Below are 13,240 nucleotides of genomic sequence, written 5' to 3' on the forward strand. Positions count from 1 at the left end.
CACAAACGTCGCACACGAGTGGCGGAAATCCTCACGAGAATAAATCGCCCTGCAACGCGTCTCGCGTCGATCCCGACGAAAAAATACAATCGAAATCGTTTCTTCCCGAGAGTTTCCGCTTTCCTCACCATCCCTTCGAATTGTTTCTCTTTCGCTTGGATTCTTGGACTAACGGATATATCGTTGAGAGAAATATCGCGATGTTAAACACAGACTGAGGAGAGCCGATGCACGTTATGAAAGGAAATGCATTTTTTACCGTTCTTTGGAAGATCTGTAGGAAAGGATAAGAATCATTGCGAATGTAAATAACACAGTTACAGTTACAGCTGAAACTATTCAAGAAGAAAATTCGGGGACTGAAAGTGAAAGTGGTTTTTATCCGTGGAGGGACAATTTTTCCCTTCCTCCTTCTTCGATAATGACGAGCAACGTCGCCGGCGCAGATAAATCAATACGAACACGCGCGCTCGCGCAGTAAAACGAGCCCGGACACCTATGTGATTTACGTCAATCATGTTGCGACCTCGGATCGCAGTCGTATATCCAATATCCGTAGGAATGTACATTGTCGGCGTTCGCGAGGCGGCCTTACCGGAAATTATTCGGCTCGCCGACGTTCCAGTTCTCAAAGGTGATCGGCCTGCCGTTGGCCATCCAGAAGAAAGTACCCTCCTCGGCCTGATCGGTGCCGGAGGTCCAAAAATGCTCATGGCCGAGTCCGAAGTCCTTGATATGCTTCTCGAGCCTGTCGTTCTCCTCCTGCGAGGCTATGCTCGCCAGATGCATCCCGTGATAACGGCAATATTGCGAGGCTCTGTACCAGTTCGCCTGCGAGAAGAGATACAGTAATGTTATTAAATCTCCGCCCTCCCTCCTTCCCCCGCCCCCTCGGGCCGCTACTCAGCCGCAACAGCATCGGTTAGGCGTGACGTTACCGCAGAAAGATACACAGGGAAAAATATCACTCTACTCCGCTGAGAAAAGTGAGTGCTCAGTTTACTTCCATCTTTTCAAGCAATGGTTACCTTCAACAGGGAATATTTTCTTGATGTAATATTTTTCAGATTTTCCACTCGAGCATCTCCTTCGAAGTCCTTTCAAATTTCCCGCAATTTTCAGTATTAGAAAAGTTCATTATTGAAGGAAAGAGACAGTATTTATTTTCTTTTCAAAAATATTGCAAAATTTATGAGATACTTCAAACAAATAATATTTGCTCGATTCGCTAACAATGATGATAAATAACAGACGCTGTTTATTAACGCCGGCTCTTTCAGCGAGATATTATTGACTACAGTGCGCTGCATTTATAACTGGAACGTCAGTTGCGAGGGAGTAAGGCATTTCAATGAAGAATGCACTCACTGTATTTTAGAAAGTACAAAGCGTAAAGCGTGACACAGTGAAACGTAAAAGGGATGCATCGAAGGGATGGGGAGAAACGTTTATGTTCTTGCGACTCGACGTCGTCGATAATTGTCGCTCGAGTATCGTTGCTCGTCGAGTATTAATCACTCGCAATGTGTATTCCGTATACGGATAATTAATAATTCACGCTTTAATAATTTAACAATGTTGTGCTGTATGAGCAGCGATTACAGAAAAGTGTTAAAATTAGAAGCGTTAAATTCCGCAATAATAACGGCCGCCGCGGGCGGAACATTTAAATTATTGGCAAATGTAAGTAAATTACGGGGTAGGTAAGCCACCCCATGCCATCATCATTATTATTATTATTAATATTATTATTAATATTATTATTATTATTATTATTATTACTATTACTCCTACTGCTAATACTACTACTACATATAGCCGAGTACGCTCGTCGATCGATTACAACGGATTGATCCGCATTAATAACCAACGGCACTCGGCAGGCGCATTGTGGGCGGTGATTAATATTCATGCTAAGGTTACATAATCGCCACTCCGGTATCGATATTTCGCGGGATCGTATATTCGAGGATATATATATATATATATATATATATATATATATATATTCGGGCTAATACAGTGTCGAGCAATGGAACCTGTTATTCCGCAACATGTCAATAATCCAGATTATCACGCGAAGGCGCGGACGCGCGCGCAGCGTCCGACGAGATTGACCGGGATTTTCTCGCGAATAATCGAAACCGCTTGCGAAATCGCTCGCGCGCAGAATGCGTGCCCGCGATTGTCCAGCGGCGAAGCCGCTGTATTTCACGACGGAGCGGGGCCGTATATGCGGAGAATGCACGAACGGAAGACGTGGCGGGTATTTTTCGCGCGTACCACCTCGAGGCGTGCGTTAAATCGCGATGCAAACGATTAAACGACTTTACGGATTTTACGACTAAACGCGCCCGCGTTACGCGAAGCGTCTGCACGAAGCGTCGTAAAACCGTCCGAAAGGTCGAGTCGTTTACAAGTGGGTAAATAAAGATAACACGCGTGCGAGACAAGAATCTCTCTGTCCCTCTGTCGTAATTTCTCGCGAATAAAAATCAGGAATTAATACGCCTCCGACGAGAAAACAGACACAGAATGCCGCGTTGACCTCCGCGAGAGAACTCCCCGATTTCAACACGGAGAGAAAAAGTGCTCGATGTTTTGGAAATTTTAATTCTTCGCGCGGCGTCGGGTGCATCTTTTTGATGCCCCGACAAGAAAGTGGCAGCGGCATGTAAGATTTATTATCACCAACGCTGCGTAGACACTAACGCGAATTAAAAAACGTGTATCATCGCACCAACACTTACCGTAAAGATTGTTCTCCCGCCGGTAATTTCTTTTCGCTATGCGGTTATATGGTTACGAAGAGCAAACATTTTTCCCCGCGGAGTTACTTCGCGGCTTTCCGGTGTACTTGCTCCGTACATCACCGCGCATCAATATGTATGCACTGCGTCCTCGGCCGGGAGAATTGATGAACTCGGTACTTATCAAAGCTGAAATCGCTTCGGGCCGTTTGCAGCGACACGGATATTTTCGCTAATAACTCGGACTCGCGATATTTTACGCGTCGAGGGAGGAGCCCGCCGAACTCGCGGCGAATTGATGTTTCGGCATTTCGGATATTACGCGGCGGTTATGTGTACATCGACGCATCGGCCGCGTGCGCAACCTGGCTCAGCTTCGCGCTACATTGTGTGTTTTTTACGGCCACGGCGTGTTGCGAAAGCGCGAGATCCGCCGGGGACTCGGCTCGGCGGGGCGATAGTCCTTTACGATCGTTCGAGCTTCCCAACAATGCGATACGTAGCGTTCAGAGCGAGCGTTTAAGTGCATTTCGCCGCAAAATTGCTTTGCGAGCTTAGTACAGACTGCGGCGAAAAAAGGTATCGTAGGACGTTCCTCAGGAGTGTACAAAACCGCGGGGACGATCGAGCGATTCTGATCCGCTCCGAAACTCGTCAGAATTATCGGGTCAACCAGAAAGTTTGGTGCGATTGTCCGTATTCTTCGGCGGTAAGCTGGCAACTCCTATGAAGAAGATGCACGATTGCCGGCGGGAGGTTAGCGGAAAATTAGGAGATAGCGATTTTAATTACTTCATCGGTGGACAATTGCTTTCATTAATTTTACTTTATTCGTTGACTTTTTATAATCGATTAGAAGATTGCGTTTAAAAGAAAATCGAAATCCAATTAAAAATTAAATTGCATTCGTAAATAAAATAAAAACCTGCGCCAATTACCGCGGCGCGAGAGAAAGTATATTTTTAAATAAAATAAAATAAAATTTCACTCTGTGAGAACGAACGCCGGACTTTTCGCGAGCGAGCCGATGGAAATGTCGCAGTTTACCCGCGACTGATTGCGCGACACATCTTTCTCTCGGCTACGAAATATAGGAGCAAATTAATTAATCTTTAAGAGAGAGAGAGAGAGACGCACACGGAGCGAGCGGTCGGGGCGAGCGCGAATATTCGCGATCTCTGAAGTTTCTTACCCGCATAATTAGGACGCGCTGGATACACACATCTTTGCCGAGCGGCTGGAATGTTAGCTGGGGATCTCGCGCGTCGGAGAACGACAATGCGGCGATGTTGTTGCGAAACACGCTCACGCAACTCGGCCACACTGCATTCCCGCCGAACGTACGCTGTGTGTGTGTGTGTGCAACTTTTGACGTGCGCTTATATTTCAGTAATTTCCGCGAGATCGCGAAATCAATCCACCTCCGTCTCTCGCGAGTCACGTTGGTCGAAATTTTGGCATATGACTATGTTATCGCAGTCAATTACAATTTACTACACGTCCGTTCCCTCGCGTTGTTCCCTCGCGAGTTCATTAGTGAAACGAAACACCCACTTTTATCACTTCGCCAACAATATTCGAGCGAGTAATGTAAAAAATGTCTAGTCGCTTTACGAGTTATTTAGAACGCTGTAACAAACAAAATCGCGAGCGAGCGGAGTGCCCGCGGGAAGTAATTACTGCGAGCCGGCGGGCTCGAATTTTGTGCGTTTCGCATATTTTGCGGGATCTCCCGCTAATGAAGCCCCCCCCCCTCTCTCTCTCTCTCTCTCTCTCTCTCTCTCTCTGACGGATATTAAACGCTGCGCGTTGGAGCCGAGGTTTGCGCGAATTAACATAGCCGGTAATTAACGCCGTCGGTAGCTAATGCCTGTGTAAATTATTTGTCTTAACCGTTCCAAGACTAACCTCCGTGTTAACATAATCCAACTTGAATCGTGCTACGCGCTAATTAATCAATACACGCGAGATACGTGCAGGAATTAATCTCGTTGAGCGGAGCCTCGCGAGCGACGAACGAGACAGCTTCCTCTCTCTCTCTCTCTCTCTCTCTCTCTCTCTCTCTTTCTCTCTTTGAAAAATCCGCAAAACCGAACGCGAAACTCGTCGGTCGGACCCGCTCGTCGTCATAGTCGTCATTGTTATCACCACCTCATCGCGACGCGATATCAACGTCTCTCTCCTCTTCAATTGACCCGCGAAGAGCCCGCGAGACGACTTCCTTCCTCGACGTCCGGCGGCTCGTTCTATCAGCCGCCACCCCTTGCGCCGACACTCGCGTTCGTTATACATCTCGCGCCTTCAACCCTCGCAGCTTCTTCTGTCTATTTACATTTCTCCCGCTACACGTTCACATTTAGTTGTTCGGCAAGAATTTATCCGAGAGCACGGTAAATATTGTCTCTCGCTCTGTCAACGTTAATGGCAGCGAATTTCACTCCCTCTCATCCTTGCCCACACCTTTTCTCCTCTCTCTCGCTCTCTCTCTCTCTCTCTCTCTCTCTCTCTCTCTCTCTCTCTTTCTCGCTCACGCTCCTGATGCTCTTTCGGCGGCGACTCGACCGAGGGAAGGACTCGGACGGTAGGAGGGGGGACGCGAAGGACGCGAAAAATCGCGCGTAACCCGGCGGGAATGCAAATAAAGTGCAATAAATAGAGCGCCATCGCGATTGCAGCCGCGCCGTTGCAGTTGCACACACACACGCACACACACACATACACTTTCCGCCGTTCGCATCACGCGGCGCGTTCGCCCGGCCGCTTGCGCCGAGCCCGGCACGAAATCGTCGTTACTCGTGCACGACGGCTCCGCTTTAAGCTCGCTGCATGTTCTTTAAACGAAACAGCAATCGTACGTGACGATCAATGGCAGAGTTATTGGCTCTCTCTCTCTCTCTCTCTCTCTCTCTCTCTCTCCTCGGCGCCGAGGCTGAGGTCCGCGAGCGAGCGAGCTGCGCCGATCTTCGCGCGCGACTCGAGATGAAGAATGAACGCGCGGAGCCGAAGAGCTGATAATTTCGAACATCGATGCATCACGAGGGGTGCGTGTCAGTCGGCGAGTGGGCGAAAAAAAAAGCGAGCGAGAGGAACGCTCGCTTTTCGCCGACGGGGAGACAAAAACGAGCGGAATATGCGAGCTGGTGTTTGACCGGCGCGTTTTTGTTGTTGTTATCGTTGCTGCTGTCGCTTTGTTGTTGCCGCTCTCCGCTGCCGTTACTATCGTCGCGGATATAATATGGTTGTCAATACTGCGGAGGCAGAAGTGGCAGAGAGTTCCGTGATATTTATTAAACATCGACGTTTTCATTCAACGGCGGTTAATGTAATTCGACGAAAATCGAATGGCGCTTCGATCGACCTCGGTTATCCGTATCGCGGATTTTCTCGGGCGTTCGTCGCTGCGTTCTCGGCGATTGACGTTATGCGCGGAGAGTCTCTAATTTCGCCCGTCGAGACGAGAACAGGGTCTCTCATTTTGCGCGACTGAACAACGAAAACTTATAACTCGAAGACGATATCTCTCTCTCTCTCTCTCTCTCTCTGTTATCGCCGGCTTAAACGCAGATGAACAGCTGAACGCGGCAGTTGTCTGCGCGATTAGGAATCTCCCGCGGAAATTCTCCCGTCCCTAAAACCGAGTTTTCCCCGCGCAACAGGAAATCAGTTAAACGAACCGAGTAGTAGTACATTCGCCCGTGCATAAAAACAACCCCGAGACGACCATGAGGACGAAATTCACCGCTTGGCTCGCGATGTAATTTACCGTAACGTGGATACAATCCCTGATGAATCGGATAAAGGCGGTGCCTTTGAGTCGCCAATCAAGCAACCGTCGGAGCAATTCGACACACCTTCGATGCATCGTCATTCGTCTTCGAGAAGCTAAGCAACGCGCGTTTCACCGCACGAGGTGGACAGTCAGCGCGCAAATCAAGTGGACAGATCAATCACAGAGCGAGCCGGAAACTTGACTTTCACCCCATAAGCGCTCGCTCCGAGTCGCCGAGCGGGTCGAGCCGAAAAAATCTCGCGCCGTCTGCCCGGATGCGACTCGCTCGAAAAGTCGGCCGCGACGAAGTCGGAGTGCAACGAGTGAAGACGTTTTGCAAGGTCCCTCGGTTAACGGCCCGAGCGCCGCGCCGGCCATTTATTTGCTTGCGAAACAAAGAGGGCTCGTCTTCGTTCGGCGCGATCCGATTAAAGGAGAGGGTCAAGAGGCACCGCCGGAGTGCCAGCGCCGGCGGCCACCTCTCGGGCTTTCCCCTTGCGAAAAGCATGCTCAAACGAGCGCCTTTACGTCACTTCCACCCGCCGCTCGAGCGAGACCGAGCAAGGCCGCAACCGTCGCTGCCGGATCCGCGGGATTGCGAAATCTGTGTTATGTGAAATGTGTTAATAGCGCGCTCGAGCCAGTAAAAGCGTCCGTATTATTAAGCCGCGTTCTCACTAGCCGTCTAAGCGATGCCAGACGGGCCTGACCATCAATCCCCAATCGAAAACGTCCTGCAACTTCTTCGCAATGGAATGTTCGCAGTACAACCGTCAACCATACCGATAAAAAAGAAAATTTTACCTTCGCCTGGACTGGATTCTCACTTCATTCGATGTAGATAGACAGAAGTCGATCCTCCGTCAATTTGGTTCTATTTTTTTTCTTTCTTAATTAAAAGGATCGAGACGCGTGACGGTGAGGAGACCGGATACTGTGAATGCACCGCAGGAAGAACGAAATTGCTCGAGTGAATAAGTGATAAAGAACGAGTCGAATGCTTCTTACTCTGGAAGGGAAAGGAGAATTTTCCGGCTCTTGGGCAAATTAAGTTCCAAGAGGTGAAACGCCAAACGCGTTTGGGTTGCAAGACAGCAGAATCTCCGTTTCTCGAATTCGGTCGGAAAAATAAGAAATTAGTGTTCTTCGTGCGAAATGCGTTTGACTCGCTCGTCGTCGTCGCGATGCTTCAAGTGATCTTGCTTCCTCCGTGCGACACAAAAATCAGGTGGCGGTCTGCGTCGGCCAGACCGACAGTGAGAATCCGGCCTTATCGGCAAAACGCCCGTAATATCAGGGCGAGTCTGATCGATGCCTCGAAGGACTCGCGCCGGAATTTCGCGGGTGCTAGCCGCCTGCGCGAGCGGGCAAAGGTAGTCGAGATTCGCGAGCGTGTTCGTACCATGAAAGAAGGAGGGCGTACTACTAGGTGGCGACGGGACGCCGTGCGTTCGGGACCTGCATCTTATTTTCGTTCCGAAGAGAGAAAAATATCGAGAGCGCGATCGGGAATCGAACCCGGGTCTTTCGCTTGCCGGGCGACTGCTCTGAACCAACCCACACAGTGGGCCAGGAGACTCGTTTTCGTGGCCAAAAGTCGGCAAACCCATTAAATTGTACAAAAATAAATTGTAATTATGCTAATGTATGGTCCTTTAGGTTGCTGATTCCAATTTTGAAGTCAAAATTTCAAAATTCCAAATGGCGAATCCAATATGGTGAAAGATTATTTAAAAAAAAATTATTGGATACACTCTAAACGTAGCATATAGAGGTTTTCGAGGATGCTAATTACGAATCTGTATCAAATATTGCAAAATCCAAAAAATAGTTAATCCAATATGGCGGACGATTATTTTGACTTTGCTGAAGTAAAAATTTTTAAATCCAACATTGGAGATTCAGTATCATTATTATTATTATTATCATTATTATTAATTTGCAAAATTGTCTATAAACAATGTAAACAGCAATAAATATATGTGAGAACTGCATCTATGTCTGATGATTTTGAAAGCAACTCAAGAATCTCTCGTTTGCTGAATTTCATTTTTTTAGAATAAAGTAAAAAATGGTAAATTGACATATAACGTAATGTATATATATATGTAATACAATAACACAAAAGAAATGATGAAACATAAAACATAAATTAGTTAGTTGTAAGTGTCCTATTGTAATCTTCTCCTTTACAAGACTCACGTAAAAGAGAATATGAGCTTAAGATATCTTGAGATGTGACATCGCACTGCGATGAATGAATTCAAAATCGGCAACTTCGGAACACTATTCTTATACAATTTGGAAACAAATTTGACAAAATCTCGAATTCTCGATAGTTTTTAGGATTTTCTATCTTATCATGTATTCAAGTAAGTGCAACTTATGGTATCGAATATGATTTCTCTCTGGCATTGTAATTAAAAGGCGCATATTCAAGTTACATCCTTACGAGCGAATTTGACGTGTCATATGATTGATTTCAGAGTGGAAGCTCAGAGAAGGTTTCATTTGAAATTGAGCAAATGTACTATAAGACTCGAAACTATTAATTTTATCAGACGAAACAAAGTCAATGTACCATGAAGAACTTGTATGTATTAGATAAAAATAACTATTTGTTCAATCTAAAGATACAAATGTACTGCTATAACATCTGATAAGATAAGATTCATAGCAAAGGGTGTATGAAAGTCATGGAACGTTAAAATTTGCAAACATAGTTTCTTACATTCACGTCCTTCCACAAGCAATACCAATTAACATAAAGAAACAATATTTCAGCATTTAGTGCAGGAAAGTGTATATAAATATATAATATCACATATGTTTGATTTCGTGCAAGTTCAAGAAATTGAATTTTGGCCAACCACAGTGGACTTCTGGCCCACCGTGCATCCGCGGGAAAAATCCGATCACCGTGAGGGGAGGGGGAGGGCCGTCGCGTGACGGATGATCCCGCGCTTCGGCGGAAGTGCGATTAGGTAGTATCAGAGCGCACGGACGTGATTCTCGTCTGTCGCGGGCGAATCTCGGCGCCGATATTGTTCCGCGTGCGCGCGAGTAATTGAGACAAACAAGCGCGCGCCGCCGCGGCGGACGAGATGAATTTCGGGCGCACGTATAGCGCGAGAAGTTGGTTTAGTCCGGCGCGAGAATATTCGGCTGTGTTTTTCAAGAGTTATAATTGAAGGAACACGACACGGTTTCGGCTCGATTCGCGGTTCGTTGCGACGGAAGGAGATCACCCGCGCACACGCGCATTGTGCGCCTCTCACGCGGTGCAAAAAAACGCTGACGTCAAACGTGACGAGAGCCTGTATACTGTAAAAAAATTTTCGTACGGAGCACGAGAATGTTTATACGTTACGAAAAAAGGTAACGGTACCGAAGTACGTTACAAAACGTGAAATCAATATATGCGTTACAAAAAATACATATAAACTGATCGATATCGAAACGTATAGTGTGTAGAATTCTCAGCGAGAGGAAGCCACGTTTTATGCTTCGCGCTCGTGGCTCGTCGCCTCTCCGGTATTCGGGTATCGCGACTGATGATAAGTTTGGCGTTTTCGCTACGTTTTGCAAGGGACTCCCTCAATCTTCCTTTATGTGCCGAATACTTTGCTTCCTCCCGATGAGTTTTATCCTCTTTCTCTTATCGCGCGAGCTTCTTTGCTGTACCATAACCGTCACCGGGGTCATACTGTTATCCGGGGGAAAAAAGTGAGAGAGAGAGAGAGAGAGAGAGAGAGAGAGAGAGAGGAGAGAGGGAGCGAGAGTCACCTACACTACACCGCAGCCGCCGGTCTCTGGCATTCGATGCACCGTAAAACGTCCGGAGGTGGCAAAGCCCACCCCCGGAAAGTTACGAGCTCGGAAATAATTTGATAAAGTCCGACGGGTCGGGTCGCCGGTTCGGTTAGATAAATCAACGTAACTGGCAGCAGCGATACCTTGAAGAAGATCCCTAGGTAGTATCTCTTCTCGCCCAGCTTTAGCAGCGGCATCGTCCATCTTGAAGCCGCCAAGCTGCTGCTGTGCTCGTCCACGCAGTTCGAACAGTCGTCTGCGAACGGAACGGAAAGGTTGGCTCGTTTAATTTTTCTTTTTTTCTTTTCTCTTGCTTTCTTTTCTGGAACGGAGAGATTATTAATATCGATACGCGTGTCTAGACGGGACGAGCGGTAAAAGTCAGTTCGTAAATTGAGACTGAGTGCAAGGTTGGTCTCCGGACGCTGAAAATGAAGATTTAAAGTAAGTGCAAGCGAGAATATATCCTTCCGTCACCTGAAGAACAGATTGATCGTACTTTGTGATGTTTACTTTGTAGAGATCAATTCTGTTCGGTGACGGCACAGCTATTCTGCGCAAAATAAAGGTCTTGTGTCAGGTCGCATTTTGCTGATAATTTTTGGATAGGTCTCGACATCGATCATCATGACGAGGTCGCAGGTTGTGGTGATTTTGTGGGTCTCGATTCGCTAAATTCATTTCGCAACGCGTCAACTTTCTCGAGTCTCCCCGCTTGGTGTCCATAAATTAACCGCGTTGTCGCGCGATGACTCATTACCTACCACGCTCCTTCGAAGTGCGCCCACCTTGAAAATCTCTCCAAACATTTCGCCTCTCTCGCGAATCATCTCCCAGCGCTCGCAGAAATGGTACCGCCGAGACATCCCGTTTACCGAGGAGAGATTTATGAGCTTAAACGCCTTGCGTAAACGTCCGCGTCCGACGCGTGTGGCTAAAATTGCGACGCGTCGATTCACAACGCGAAGAGAGCCGAATCTCGGCTGGCGAGTTAAATAACCGATGAAAATATAAACACATCAGCTTCTGTCTCTTTCGCAATCTCCTTCGCAAGTTTAACGTCACAACTACCGGCGATCCGGACGAGCCACTTTTACCGGAGGGCAGCCGATAGGTATTTATGGAAAACGTGCAGAAAACGCGGTTATTCAACGTCGATAAAATGTATAAAATGCAGCGCTTCAAGTTTGAGTAATTTTTTCACGAGAAAATACGGAAGAGTCACTTTCGACAGTTCTGCCGTTAAAAAGAGGAATCGAACTGTTTTCACTCGCGCTAATGCATATTGCATTTCTCACAGATGCGGGATGGAAAGAAATGCATTCAGACTTCGATTACAAATGTGCATTTGGCTGAAGAAATGCGTTTCAGCGGCACGAATAGCACTTCTCCCGCCATCACGATCGCCGTCTCGGGGCGGCGAATACTCGACGGAAATTATGCCGGCAATCGGAAACAATACGATATTCAGTTCGCCGTAGAGCGAGTTAATTTGTGCCGTAATGCGACGCGAGCCGAAACTCGCGCCGCGAACTCGCTTCGCTCGCCGTTGATCGCGAAAAGAGACGGAAAGAGACACGAAGTGAAATTCCAACCACTGCCGACACTGTCTTTTTCCCTTTCTCGGCCTTTGACTATCGGTGTTTTTTTTTTAATCCGCGGTGTAATCGGTTTCTCCGACCGCACGCGTGCACTAGGAAATTGCAGCTCCGACGACCGAGGACTTTGGCGATTGCAATTACGCAACGCGGAAGAGATCGCGCGGTTGCCTCGTTTGCGCGTTCGCGCAAAACGTCGTCGACGCGTTCGCAATGCGACGATGAAAATATCTCGTTACTCGCGAAAACGAGAATGAGGCTCGATCGAATGTGGCGCGATTTGCGTTCGTGTGCAGCCGCGCGACGACGAGCGCGCGGAAGAGTGGCTGCCGCGCGCTTTCTTTTCAGGGAAAGTATGGGCGTAATTATGCGCAGAACGCGGGCAGACAAGGCTGTATGACTGTGTTGTCGCGTTAAAACGAGACGTGTTTACGACGCGACGTGACGTTGATAAATATCTGACTGAGAGAATTACGAGAACATATTATTAGTATAGGGAGATTAATGCGCGTGTATTAATTATGATGGGCGCGCATTGTCCCGAGAAATCCAATCAAAATCTGAAAATTCCGAAACTGGCACAATTTCCCGAAAAATCGTGATATTTCGTGAATGTTCGACGGGCGATACGATACCCCGGAAATACAATTTCACCGAAGTTCACGATCGTTCCCAGGGGGAACTATTTTAGCCTGAAAACAGTGCGCACAGGTGCGCATTATTATTAATACGTTTGAGCACATTCTCTCTTGTACTCAAAGAGTTATTTATTTATTTATTTATTTGCAGGGAAACGTTGTCTCTTTCTATATATACAACATGTTATTTCTAAAAACTTGCAACTTGTACGCGTACGAAGAAAGACAAAACACAAAAATAACATTAATGATGCGGGAATGCCAGAATATAATTATTAACACGAAAACTCGCGATACAAAAGGGGAGGAAAGAAAAGGACAGAATATGAAAGAGTCTACACTTTTTAAATTTGAAGCCAGGCGGCATGCGATAAATATCTATCAAATTTATTATAAGCCCTTTCAATCAAAGACAATAGACTCTGAACTGATAATTCGAACACCCCGTACTGAGTGCATCCAGCTGCATAATAAGACAATTGCGATGAAAATGTACTTCGGGAAATTGTCTCGGTATTCAGATATCGCAATTACGATTTTTCGCGAAATTGTCCCACCTTTTTCAGGTTTCCATGCACCTTTTTTCCAGGACATCGCATGTGTCCCACCTAAACCATAAACCGTAAAGTATCTTCAGGCAATAAAACAAGTTCTGCGATACTGATAGCAACA

General features: G+C 46.9%; 1 protein-coding gene across 6 annotated transcripts in view; it reads right to left on the reverse strand.

Moving 5' to 3' along the window:
- LOC105185583 (low affinity immunoglobulin epsilon Fc receptor) overlaps positions 1-13,240 on the reverse strand; it is a 147,249-nt gene that overhangs the window by 6,528 nt on the left and 127,481 nt on the right. For all 6 annotated transcript variants that reach the window (XM_025307323.1, XM_025307322.1, XM_025307320.1 and 3 more), the window contains 2 exons: positions 10,476-10,588; positions 596-831 (listed from right to left, as the gene is read on the reverse strand). In XM_025307323.1, the coding sequence (XP_025163108.1) occupies positions 596-831; positions 10,476-10,588 (349 nt within the window). The remainder of the gene's footprint in view (positions 1-595; positions 832-10,475; positions 10,589-13,240) is intronic.

Source organism: Harpegnathos saltator, unplaced genomic scaffold (assembly GCF_003227715.2).
Source record: "Harpegnathos saltator strain DR-91 unplaced genomic scaffold, Hsal_v8.6 scaffold845, whole genome shotgun sequence".
Lineage (NCBI taxonomy): Eukaryota > Metazoa > Arthropoda > Insecta > Hymenoptera > Formicidae > Harpegnathos > Harpegnathos saltator.